General features: G+C 35.8%; 1 protein-coding gene across 4 annotated transcripts in view; it reads left to right on the forward strand.

Annotated features, from left to right (window-relative positions):
* Positions 1 to 13632, forward strand: part of LOC106464344 (GPI inositol-deacylase-like) — a 151206-nt gene that overhangs the window by 22913 nt on the left and 114661 nt on the right. For all 4 annotated transcript variants that reach the window (XM_022392034.1, XM_022392032.1, XM_022392033.1 and 1 more), the window contains exons 6-8: positions 903 to 982; positions 1166 to 1262; positions 5520 to 5710. In XM_022392034.1, coding sequence (XP_022247742.1) covers positions 903 to 982; positions 1166 to 1262; positions 5520 to 5710 — 368 coding nt within the window. The remainder of the gene's footprint in view (positions 1 to 902; positions 983 to 1165; positions 1263 to 5519; positions 5711 to 13632) is intronic.

Genomic DNA, 13632 nt, shown 5'->3' on the forward strand with positions numbered 1-13632 from the left:
CCAGGTGTATATTTGGGATTTTTTAATCATAATATGAAAATCACTCAGATTAGTAATGAAACAGACTCGATATATTCACGAAGAAATCTTTAGTAGAAATACTTCATTAAAAAATAAATTTTTTGTGTGCAAAACACCTGCAGTGTTTATTAAAAATCTACCAAATTTTATGAAGATAAATGTTCTAGTATGATTACATAACGTCTGCAAATATGTATACGAACTCATATATTTTATATCAAGCCCAGCACAATAGGGTTAATATGTTTAGGAGTGTTATCTTCATGGCAATGGTGCAAGATAATGGTTCTTTGTTGTGCAAAGAGGTGATATTTATCTGAAATAAATTTTCAGGTAAGGATAATGTTAGCTTTCAGCCTAAAATGGATTTGTTTCTCATAGTATAAATTTATAAATATGTTATTGTCTCTAGAATTTGCATGTACATGCATAATGTCTTACCACATATTTATGAATGGGTATTTACTTGTCTCAAGTTTATTGGCTTTGAACTGTATAAAACGTTTTTTCTTTCCATTTTAGAATAAAAAGCATATTTAGTAATTTTATACACCAACATTTTTCCTTGAATTGTTCTAAGGTCAAATAATTTATGAGTGTTTGAATGCCATTGTATTATTTTCTAAACTTCTTCATTATCCTCACAGGAAACTTAAGAAATCAAATGTTATTCTAATTATTATTTTATATTAGGCCACACCAAAATAAAATATTGGTTGACAAATATCGTTGCTTCAATTTTTATGATATTCAAGGTTTTAAAACCATTATTATATAGGGCATTTGAGGAATTTGAACATAGTTTGCATACATATATCTTTGTATATATAATTTACTTCTGTGTTTCTAGTTATCATAAAATCTCACTCGTTTTCTTTCAGAATTTGTTCACGAATGCATACAACATATACGCAAAATGTATAAGAAGAATGTTGAAATTATTTTAGTGGGTCATTCAATGGTAAGTGGAAGCTTTATTTTCTCTTTAAGTGTCGTCTTAAAAACAAGCATTTTGGTAAAAGTTGTTCTCAAACTTTATGAATATATTTTTAAAACAGTATAAATAATTCAAAAAATATATTATTTTAACTGTGACATTATTTAAGTAAAAAGTTATTTTCAACCATTTATTTTTCTGCATCAGGGAGGTGTTCTTGCCAGAGCTATGTTGGTACACGAAGGATTTAATACTGCCTTGGTGCCCTTGATATTCACCCAGGCTTCACCACACATAGCATCACGTAAGTAATAGGTGGATTAAGAAAACATAATCATATTGCTCATATAAGTCGTATAAGATTTTTCTTATAGGAAATAATTAATTAGTAGTATTAGTGCAAGAGACAATAAATTTATTTTCTTGTGAGTACATGTAAGTTGTGATAAATTTCTTATACTAATAGTGTTACAAAGTGCCACATAGTTCCTTATGAGTACAAGTAGTATGAGATGAAACTTTAATAGTGGCACCAGAGGTCATAACATTTTTATTCTTGTAAGTACAGATAATACCGATTGAATAACTTAATATGATTACCAAGAGTTACTAAACTTAGTTTCTTGTGGGTACAGTAGCTTGTGATGGATGGAACCAAACACCACTTGATTTAGTAATTGTACATTAGTTTGTGATGAATGACATAACAGAGATACCAAGAATCACCAAAAGTGATAAATACCTTGATAACAGTACCAAAAGTCACCAGATTTATCCCTTTTTAAGTACAATTAATATGTGGTGATAAATTTGTTTGCAATTATTTTAGTCACTGGATGAGTTTATTGTGAGTACCAGTAGATACAGTGAATAGTTTGACAGTGGTATCAGCTCATTATGACTACTAGTAGTACACAGTGACTGAATTAATAATGATACCAGTGGTCACAAGATATCTAGAGGCGTGGTAAGCTAGAATTGTGATTGAGCAATGGTATGTTCTAACTGGGGAACTACACAAAAACAGTATTGTTTTGTGAACTTAACTTTTAAACTAAAAGTAGTAGAAAACAAAAAAGTGCATCACAGTAGTACAGAATAACACTGCTGTGATTCTGTGTATAGTACCAAACTTTTGGCTAAATCTGGGATATTACTACAGCTGTTCCAAATGCTGAAATACCATTGTCCCTATGTTTCTGAATATCTCATTGAAAAGTCTTGAAATTAGTTTTGTTCCTTTTTTTTGTTGAAGGGGCAAAATATAAATAAAAGAAAATTTGCATGAAGCAAAAATTCACTGGTAGATATAATTCTGTACTAGTGTTTCACAATTGTAGCATATATATATATATATATATATATTATTTGAGTTTTATGATTTTTGTTTATTACTTTTAATGGTGAATTGCTCTCCGCATATACAAAGTTAAAAATTTATGACTTAAGGGCTAAGGAGCACATGGAAATTCTTGTATAAACATCAAAATTAATTGTTAAATACACACATATGTATATATGATAAATGATTTACATCACAAGATTTACTCCTTTGTGAGTACTAACATTATGTTGTGAATGATTTAATAGTGCTACCAGCAGTCACTATATGTAGCTTCTTATAAATACTACTATTGTATGATGCATGTGTTGATAATTTTGCTGGGTTAACAGTGTTGTGGAGGAAAAGGATCTCTGGGTTCTGGTTAATCAGTCTCTTAAGCCATCCAAGCCAAGGAGTGTGCTTTTTCTAGTGGTATTTCAAATAGGAATTTAGGTTTTCTCCATAAAAATATTGAATACAAATCTAAAGAGGTTATAATTTCATTGAATAGGACAATGGTTATGCCTCTTTTGGAGTATCGTGTTCAGTCTTGGGCTCCTTACCTTAGAAAGGACATTGCTTATACAACATTGAAGAATATAGTTATGCAATTATGAATTAGAAACATAATACAATGTAAAGAAACAATAAATGTACACTTTATTTAATACTTAAGTAGCCAGAAAAGTGGTGGTGGGTGCTGCCACCCAGTTGTCTTCCCTCTAGTCAGCAGTTCCAAATTGTTGGCAGATAACTTTAGTAGTTTTGTCATAACAAAGATAGAATGAGCAAGTTTAGTGGCAATAAAAATCGAACCTAAAACACATGAATCACAGACCCTACCGCTTTTAATCAGATATGAACGATTTAGGTAAAAACTTAGGTAACTTGAAGAGGATCTGGCCCCTCTAACCTTTCTGTCCTGCCTGCCATGACTCCTGGCAATTGTGGAAAGAACATAATGAGGTCGTTTTACAATCAATGTTGAGGTAATTTAATTATTATAGTAGAAATATGCAGACTGTGATGACTTACCAAAATTTGTAGAATGATCCCCCTGTGAAAATGTTGATAGGAAGAGGAAATTAACTGAAATGAGAATGAAATATGAGAATGTGGTATGATCTAGGAGAATTTTTTCCTATATGGAAGCCTTTTGTTGAAGTTGCAAAAAGTGGAATTGTAGCATTGTTTTCAGTGGTGCAGGAAGGTGTGAAGAGTGTTATTACTATATCTAATTGTACATTGATGGCTAATGAATGCTGTTAATGCACGACAAAGAAAGAACTGTTTACAGTTTTAGTATTTGTTAAATTTTACTGCCACTGGTATTATGGTAGGAAGGTTCCCATTTCTGTGGACAATGCATTACTGAAGTGGCTTAGTAACTCCAAGAATTCAGTAGGTATGATTTCATACTGAATTAATAAAATCTTGCAGGACTTTTTGCCCTGTGCAATAAAATAATAATGCAGATAGAATATCTTGCCAGAAAATGAGAGAGTGTATTTTCTGAATATTCAGATTCTAAGTACTTTGATATTGTTAAAGACATTGATAATTTCATTTGTGTATGTACTCCATCTATGACAACTTTGGAACTTTTGAAGTAGCAACTGAATACTCAGAATATTAAGACATTTTTATAAGCAGTTACGATTAGAAGATTATGTTCGTTACTGCTGCTGTTCAGAGACATGCACATCTTTTTTCGAGATGTCTGCATTGGCCAAGTTATTGACCTACACTTGAATAACTTGGCTAACATATTAGTCATAGGGGAAGATTAGAATTTGACATTCTGGGAAGGTAGATGGAACTTACAAAAACTGAATACAGTCCTAAATAAAATTGGTTCTTGGTCAGAATTGCCATTCATCAATAAGGTCAAATTTGTCTTTGTGATTGTTAAGTGCTGTTATGTCATGTCATGAACTATATTGACAGAGAAGCCAGCCATTTTAGGAAGACTAAACTGCATCACATTCTTTGATTTTATATATTTGAACAATTTTTCTTTCATATTAAAGTGAAACAACTTTGCCAGTCTTTTTTTATTTTGATCAAATTTGATTTATCCACGTTTTGCATAGAAATATTAAGAACTTTCTGTTGGACAAACTTAATATATACTTATTAATTTTGATTTTACCTGAGAATACCACAGAATTGCAGGGGCATAAAATCATTAGTGCGTGGTAGTGCAAGTGCACCACCAACTTTAATAAACTGTGTGACATGCACTACCAATAGTTTTGTGTCTGTTCCCAAAACTGTACCATAACTTGAATTGGGCATGTTAGCACATTTTCTCTCCTCCAGTATGGTTAATTTAATGCCAAAATCACCAAAGAACATGTGATGAGTAGCATCTGTATGACTTTGGAAATCAGTTTTCTCATTTGTGCTATATAACATTATCTACTAAAGCTTAATAGTGCAACCATTTCGTTTGAATGTAAAAAAATGCAGAAAATACATTTGTATACTGTTATAGATGTTAAACTTTGGGTATATCCCTATATAGGCCTGGCATGGTCTGGTGGTTAGGGTACTTAACTTGCAATCTGCAGGTCATGGGTTTGAATTCCCATCACCAAACATGCTCACTATTTCAGTTATGGGGTGTTATAATGTGATAGTCAATCCCACTTTTTGGTAAAGTGTAGCCAAGAGTTGATTGTGGGCTGTACTGACAAGGTGCCTTGCTTCTAAATTATCAAACAAACCAATAAATCATTATCCCTATGTAAAGCATAAAAATATTTTTTTAATGTATCGCTCATGACAGCGACATGTGATTTATTAGTAAATTTTTGAAAGCTCTACCATTTAATGTTTACAAAACTAGGTACTTAAGTCCTAGAAGAGAAGACAATGACTAGTAATTTTAAATATTGAAAAGCTTGTATTTTGAGTAAAAAACAAAAATTTTTGTTTAATACATGCTATGCAGTTTTATGGTATAATGCATTTTACATTCGATATGGAATATTTTTATTGTACTCAAAGGCAACTGTTTTGATGATGTGTGTTTAGGATTCAACATTGAATTTGATTTTAAAATTTTCTTTATTTTAAACTATTGCAAGAGCCATTTCAAAGCAAGTTTAAACCTAGAGTGTGGTATACAGAGTTTGAGGTTAGTGGCTTTTATTTGTGTCTGTTAAAGAAGAGCACTCAAACAGAATAGATTATTATTTCATCTGACCATTCTTCAACTTTAATTTGTTTTAGTGGCATCCTTTGATAGTGCTCTACAGGACTTTTTCACAAGAGTGAACGACATTTGGAGAAACAAACGGAACAGTACCTTAAATCATGTGAGTGTAGTATCTGTTGGTGGAGGTGAGAGAGATATCTTGGTTCAATCTGATCTCACCCAACTCATACCAGAAGCAAACTCCATCAACAGCATAAGTGTTGTGGTAAGTAACTATGACTAAATTGTATGGGTGATTATTGGTTTTTACTTATGTTTGTTTGTACACTGTATGTGTGTATAATGATCCAAAGCTGTTTTTATAAACGTTATATATGGGTTAGAACTTGATTCTTTTTATGCTTTTTCATAAATTGTTTGTAGTAATTCTGATAAACTTAAAAGTACTTTGTAATTTATACTTCAAATCATCTTGATTAATTCTAAATGAATTTTTGTGAAGAATTATCTGACTTTGTATATACCAGATCAGTATTAATTAATTTCCCAAATGTAATCAAAATGTCTAATAGAAATTAACTCATAAAACATTTTATAGGTTGAATATGTTATATCAAAGTTATTTTCACAATTCAAATCAGCAAGTCATGTGACAACCACAGCTTATATAAAGTTGTGGTGGAACTGAGTATATCAAAACTACACTTTAATATCATCTGGTATTTCACAGGTTGTGTGATGCCACCAAAACTTAAGTGGTTTGGGGAAAGGTATGTAACAGCCTTTTTCAAGGCAAAATATTCATACACTCGTATAATAAAAATGTGCTCAGATTGGGAATTTAAAACTTACAAGAAGGAGATATCCTTGCACTTAATGGCAATGGTAAACAAAGGAATGTAGATCAAACTTGAGGATCAGGACCATCCAGAAATGAATTTAAAACAAGTTATATCCCAGCTTTGGTAAGCAAAATGTGGCTTCTTGTAACGGGTGAGAAGCCAAGATTCAAAAACTGTCCATGTGACCCAGAGAACAGTACACAGCATAATCAAGAAGGATCTCTGTCTGTAAACAAGGTCAGTAGTCTATGGGTTGACCAAGATAAAGTTTTCAAGTTATACCTCCCATTCAACTGTAGCATACCTCAAGCAGCTGGAGAATGATATGGATATTTGTCTTTTCATATAGAGACATACTGGTCAAGTCAGTGAATGCATTGCAGATCAGCCGACATGGGGGTTTGGGCTTGCTGATCACCCTCTTTAGATCGAGTTGCAACCCAATTTCAGATTCCAAATTGATATAAAAAATCAGTAACAAATCTAAATAAAATTAAAGTTAAACACTAAAGTTATGATAATTAAAAACAAATGTCTTGTTGCTTCTGTAAAATTTTGTGGGTTGAATATGATTACTGGTTAGTGTGAGTAATACTTCCCATTAGCAAATGCCTTTGTAGAGTCCACTTAGTTATGTTTAGTGATGTCTTCTTATATGTACACTTCTAGAGTGGAGGCATATTCTGCTGCTGCTGCAGCACTACTATAAATTCTTTTGTTGATGAATAGTTACAAGTTTAGGCTATTACATTCCTGTTTAGTGCCATTTGCCCTAAAGATCACTTATTCACGAAAGTCAATCTAACTGGTAATTTACAATTGATTTTGTGGATGTTTCATAATATTGCTCTTTCGCAGAATTTATTTATATACACCTTTTGTGATCACAGTGAAGTGTAAAATTAGTGAATATGAGTTAAATGATTTGGATTATCTATTCCAAAATATACCCAGCCCTAAAAAAGTGGATGCCCCTTCATAGTGCACATACTGCCACTGGGCCTGATGCAGTGTATATGAATTTCTGTACGATCAGACTTTTGAAACTGGTGCCAAGAAACTGTTGTCCTTGTACACTAGATGTATTATGGGATGCATGAAATGGAAACTATGTTGCAGAGCTGAAGAGGCTCCATAATGATTTCATTATAATGTACTCAATCCTCTGTAGTTTCAGGTTGGTGTATTCATTATAAAATAAACAGAAAAAACAATTACGCCATTTATTTTAATTTTTTTGTATACAGTACATTAACAAAGAAACAATTTTATTATATTGACATTGTATACAATATGTGGGAAAGAACTTGAGACTAGAACATAACAGTGAAACTAGGCCACGTATCTTTATAGCTTTAAAAACTTCTTCTACCTATATCCCATACAATGTTACTCTGAACTTGTATGAATATGTTTTAATTTTGAAAGAGTATGCCTCATTAAAATTTTTATAAATGCATAACAGTCAAATTATTGAATTAAAATAACTCATTTTCTGTGTAAAATATTTTGGGAATCTCAACTGTGGTTAGTGGGATTAACTGCAATATTGAAGGTATTTTCTTTAAATTTTTTTGTGTGACTTGTATGTTATTAGGTACCCTGTAAATAACAAAATCATGGACTCAAAAGCAGTTTAATATGTAAGTAGTTTTAAAATATGCTTAAAATGCTGATGTGGTTACATGGACCTCATTGGTAATCCTAGGAGTAGGAATTAATATTTTATTTTTGTTTTAGCCCTGGCATGGCCTGGTGGTTAGGGCACTCAACTCACAGTCTACAGGTTGCAGATTTGAATTTCTGTCCCTGAACATGCTTGCCCCTTTTAGCCATGGGAGCATTATAATGTCATGATCAATCTCTTTATTCATTGATAAAGAGTATCCAAAGAGTTGGTGGTGGGTAGTGTTGTGTAGTTGACTTCCCTCTAACCTATCACTTCAAAATTAGAGATGGCTAGTGCAGTTTATCCAAAATTCCACAGACAAACAAATATTTTTGTTTTTATGTCATCTTCATGATGTCAGAAGTTAGGAGACGTTTCAGATTCCTAAATTTGGATATGTTATCCATTGATAGAACTTTAGTTAAATATTATAACGTATTTATGAAATTAACTTTAAGAATTGTGTTTATTGCTGAACTTGAGTATCAATTAAATAATGGTCTGCTTTTTATGAAATTGAGTGTTTTCTTCATTGTTTAATATTTCATAAGAGTCTCAAAATTGTGCAATAATTCTGATATGGTACTTCCCTCTTTTCACAAAATCAGCTATTCTCATCCAGCTCTGCCCTCTATATGTGAACTTTTTTCTTTATGCATGTCACAAGCCTTCTGCTCCCCCCTATTGGAATCAAATGATTCCAACATATGTCTCATGCAAATCATGCATCACTTCTCCACCAATAGTAACATGACATATGTGATGCATGTGACTCTCTCTGTACACCTCTATCAAACTATCACTTGTCGTTTGGCAGTGCTTGTGCTTGGATGTATTCCTTTCTTTTTTTTCAATTCCATGCTCAACTTTAGTATACTTGCAAAGTGGTTTTCATTTAAATTCATTCCAAGTTTATTAAAACAGTTTCTTCACTTTAATTTAATCCCAGTTTATTACAGTCACATTATTATTGTTAATAATTTCGATTTTGGTTGACTCTTCTTGATATGAATTTCGAAGTTCATGTTACACTTTCAGGGTTTCACCTGTGACTAGCGCTATGTCACAGGCCTAAGTTACATGCAACTCAGTGGGCGATTTATCAGCATTTTTGGGGAGATTGAATGCAACATGGGTCAACTCTATCTCTGGACCTTGCCCCACTTCCTCCTGAACATGCTGAGCCTGTTCAGGCTGGTGAGACTTGGATTGCCTATTTCTGCCTCCTGATTTGGCTGTGCCTTCCCATCCCCTTCTTGAGGAGTCCGTTAAGCCTACTATGGTCTTTTTTTTATTTTGTTTCTCAGGTATGTGATGTTTTAGCCCTTTCCTCTATTTCATATTAACTGCATCCTTCCTTACTAAATGCCCGATCTTTACATCCCTATTTGGTTTTTCCCCTTCCTCAGGTATTCGAGTACATGCTGACTAATTTGGCTCACAATTAATGATGGGATTAGCATGCTTTACTCCCCCATGGGCTACGGAGCTGTTTGCTCTTGCATATCATTGTGCAGATGTTCCTTTTCTAGACCAACAATTGTTTTATTTTACCTGTTTCGGGGACGATCCCCGAATCTCTTGTAAGCCTGACCCATGACTAATTTTCTTGCCTTCATCTTACCATCACAACTCTTTTTACAGTATCTGTCTACCATTCATCTACTCTTTGAGGCTCTACACCGAGATTCTGTGAAGTTTTCTGGTGACGTCCTCTCCTTTCTTTCCTCCATCTTGGCTCGTTTGCCTTCTTAAACTCTGGCTTTGCATATGTGGTTTCTCTGTTATTGGGACCTTCTAGGTCATGATGTGATGCATCCGTTTACCAGCATCTTATCTTCAGAATTTATATATGGCCCCCATTTTGTCAGTATTATGTATTGGACACAATCGCTGAGTGCTTGGAGTCTCGAGTTGCATCAGTACAAGAACAGTCTATCCTTTCCACTCTTGTTGTCCATTTGTTTCAGTCAGAGCCCAATATGGCATATGTTACAGTTTCTTGTCCTTCTCCTTCCCAACCCTTAAATGTCCCTCCTGTTTAGGGTGTCTTGTCTTGGTGTATTCTTCGATGAAGCACGTCATGTCGCCAACAGTATCGGTGACTACTCAGTGGGAGTTTGACTTGCCGATATTCTTCATCAGTAGAATCATTTCGTCAAAGATCATTGAGTTCTTCAGCTTTTATTGGAAGGATTTGTGATCCTGTTTCTTTCCACACCTCCCCATTCTCCAATACCCATTTCCTTCCCTCCACCTCAGGATCCAATGACCAACCAGTGTCTGTTAGAGGCAATTCAAGACCTACTATCTCAGCAGGCCATCAAGCTTGTTCTACATACTTCAACAGGTTTTTATTCCAGACTCTTTATTGTTCCCAAGAAAACTGGGAACTGGAAGTCTGTCATCGATTTGTCACACCTCAATCAATTCATTCAACTTTCCCCATTTTACCATGGAGTCATTTCTCACCCTATGGTGGGTGTTTCACTGGGTGTGTGCATGACCAAGATGGATATCACCAATGCTTATCTACACATCCCTGTCTCAACACAGTCTCATGTGTTACAGGGTGGTTTACCATTTTTGTGCCCTACCCTTAGGGCTTGCTCCTGCCCCTTATAATCTACTCTCGGATGGTTGAAGCTTTTGCTCCCAAACTTCATACTCTGGGGCTGCGATTCCACCATTACATGGATGACTGGCTTTTTCTCTTTCATTTTGAACTGGAGTTGGCCTGCCATATTTGTCAGCACCTTCACATGGCTGCTCGGGTGGGCTGGTTAATCACATTGGAGAAATCCTTCCCTCGTCCTGCCCAATATCTTGTCCATTTAGGTGTCCTCCTCCTCTAGGACTTTGTTCCTTGGAATTGTTAGTTTGCTACACCCTTTCTGCTCAAGAGGTTCTATCACTTTTGGGGATGTGCTTGTAAATAAAGTCTCTGGTCATTCTCAGTAGTGCACATATGTGATCCCATCAGTGGGCTTTTCATGATCAATGGAACCTAGCTCTGGAGCCTTTGGCAGCTCCCATTACCCTTCCTTATACCCTGTTGAATGATCTGCTTTGGTGGTTGGACAAAGCCCATACGTAGGTGGGCATCCCACTTCCTCCTCCTCATCTGGATTTCCATCTGTTCACAGATGCATCCATTCAGGGCTGGGATTCATGGGTCAATTACTAAGAGGCTTCAGGCCGTTGGTCTGTTGATGAACAGACTTTGCATATTAACGTCCTCAAGCTTCTTATGGTCTGTCAGGCTTTGAATCACTTCCTTTCTCTTGCCAAACATTGTCTGGTGATGATTCATTCTGACAATTCCATGGTAGTAGAACATATCAATTACCAAGTGGATAACCTCACCATCATGTGGTTAGCAATTCTTATAAATAATTTAAAAATGGACACTAGTATGATACCTTCATCATTTTCATTACATCTTTCCTTCCAACCTTCTCTTGTCAGTTGTTTTATTTCTCCTTCTAACTCTTCATCTACTCACCAATTACAGATTACGGTTAGCAATTCTTATAAATAATTTAAAAATGGACACTAGTATGATACCTTCATCATTTTCATTACATCTTTCCTTCCGACCTTCTCTTGTCAGTTGTTTTATTTCTCCTTCTAACTCTTCATCTACTCACCAATTACAGATCGCTATGTCAAGATCTCTCTGTTTTTGTATATTGGATCTCCTATATTGGGCCCACACACGCTATCTTCATCTCATTGCGTGTCATGTTTTGAGTGCTTTCAATCTCGTGGCAGATCATCTTTTCCACCCTGACCAAATTTATCTGACAGTGTGGTGTTTAGGTCCCACAAATTCCTTTGTGTTTATCCTCCTATCCAATTATTTGATTGTGTGGTCTCTCTCATCCGTACCACTCCATGTCGAATCCTTCTGATTGCTCCCTATTGGCCAGCTCAACCATGGTTTCCAAGATACCAACTGCAACTTTTCCCTCCAGTATCCCTCCCTTGTCTCCCTCCCTCTTTGTTAACCTCAGTCACCAATTCTACATCCAGCCATTCACGTCCTTTGTCATCATGCCTGGCTTTCAATGGGTCCATGGCGAGGAGATCAAGTTTCTTCCATCGAGTAGCTTTTCTTTTGGCTCGTTCCATATGTCTTTCAATAGAGGCGTGTTTTGTTTCCTCTGTTCCTTTCAGATTCTTTGTCCCCCAAATGGTATAGTCTTCCAGTCTGTGATACTAATGTGGTCCTCACTTTACCTCCGTTTTACCCAATTTCCTCGTGGTCCATGTTTCACCTTTTTCTTGAAACATATTTCCTTCTCCCCGTAGCCTGTGGACGTTAAAGGTCTGATTTGTTCACCATTGACATTTCACATACGCTTTACCACCAGATCTATCTTCTCCTTCATCCAGATCGTTCCTTCCTCCCAATATCCTTGGCAACTAGGGAAGGTAACTCCTCCTTTTTGCCTATTTCCCTTCCTTCTATTTCTCATCTCTACCCTTGTCCAGATTGGGATAGACTTCAATGTCTGGTTTGTACCTTCATTGCTATATTGCTCGTACGGATTCCTTCAGTGGTACCCATTCCCGACTCTTTATCCCTTGGCAGTCTTCCTCTGTTCATGATCTATCCCTTTCTACCCTCACCAATTGGGTTCAATGTTTGATTCAATTGGCTTATTCTTCTTATCATCTTCCCAATGGAATTTGTTTAGGGTGTCTTCTCATTAGATTTGACACCTCACATTTTCCCTCGCATCTCATCTTCATTGGCCATTGGAAGAAATCCTACAATTGGGCATGTGGATTACACCTAATACTTTCATCTCTCATGATTTACACTATATCACAGTTTCTTCTTTGTCAGGTTTTCGACTGCCACCTGTGGCCATTCTTCACGCTTCTATGCGACTTTGATTGGGTAAGTTTATATTCATACATTCTTTTCGTTTCAGGGGCCCTTACTTCATTTATTCTTTATAGGGATCCCACTCTGTGGTGAGCAATGCCTGATCAGGTATTCTTCAATCTGCATTGTACAGCCATGTTGATTCATGCTTTATCTTCCATGGCTTCACAATGCTCACTGTTGAGATGGATTGTTCCACAAGATTGCTTGTAGGTGAATAACCTTGTGATGTAATTGCTTCATAAACTTGCCCATTCTGGACCATACCACCCATGGGCTGCATGAGTAAAGCAGAAGGGGATAGCTGCCCTATCCCTGTGTGCCTTGTATTGAATATATCAGTATGGTCTGCTTTTAAAAATAGGGTTTTGTGGTCACCCATTGCACTGTCTCAGATGATGACATTCCTCCAGACTCTCCACCATGTTCTCACTCCCTTTTCTTCTAGTGGAGTATAGGAGTCCTTCCCACTTTCCAATTTCAAGCTGCTGGGGTAGTCGGCTATAGAGGCACCCTCCTGAATGGGTTCCAAACAAAGATGGCTATAACCATTCAGTTCAGAGTAGGGCAGTGGTGTTCTATGGGTGTAGATGGCCTGATATCCTCCACAATGTGCTATACAATCATTAATGAGTGAGACATCAAATTGCAATTCACTCCTTCAATTGGAGCCCTCATCCTACCCCGTGTGGATGTCGGTTCGCCGTGGCTGGGTTTTGGATTTAGAGTACAACCAATCAACATAAGTCCTCACACATGTTTATGTTTGTCTAAATTCC

Source organism: Limulus polyphemus, unplaced genomic scaffold (assembly GCF_000517525.1).
Source record: "Limulus polyphemus unplaced genomic scaffold, Limulus_polyphemus-2.1.2 Scaffold1623, whole genome shotgun sequence".
NCBI lineage: Eukaryota > Metazoa > Arthropoda > Merostomata > Xiphosura > Limulidae > Limulus > Limulus polyphemus.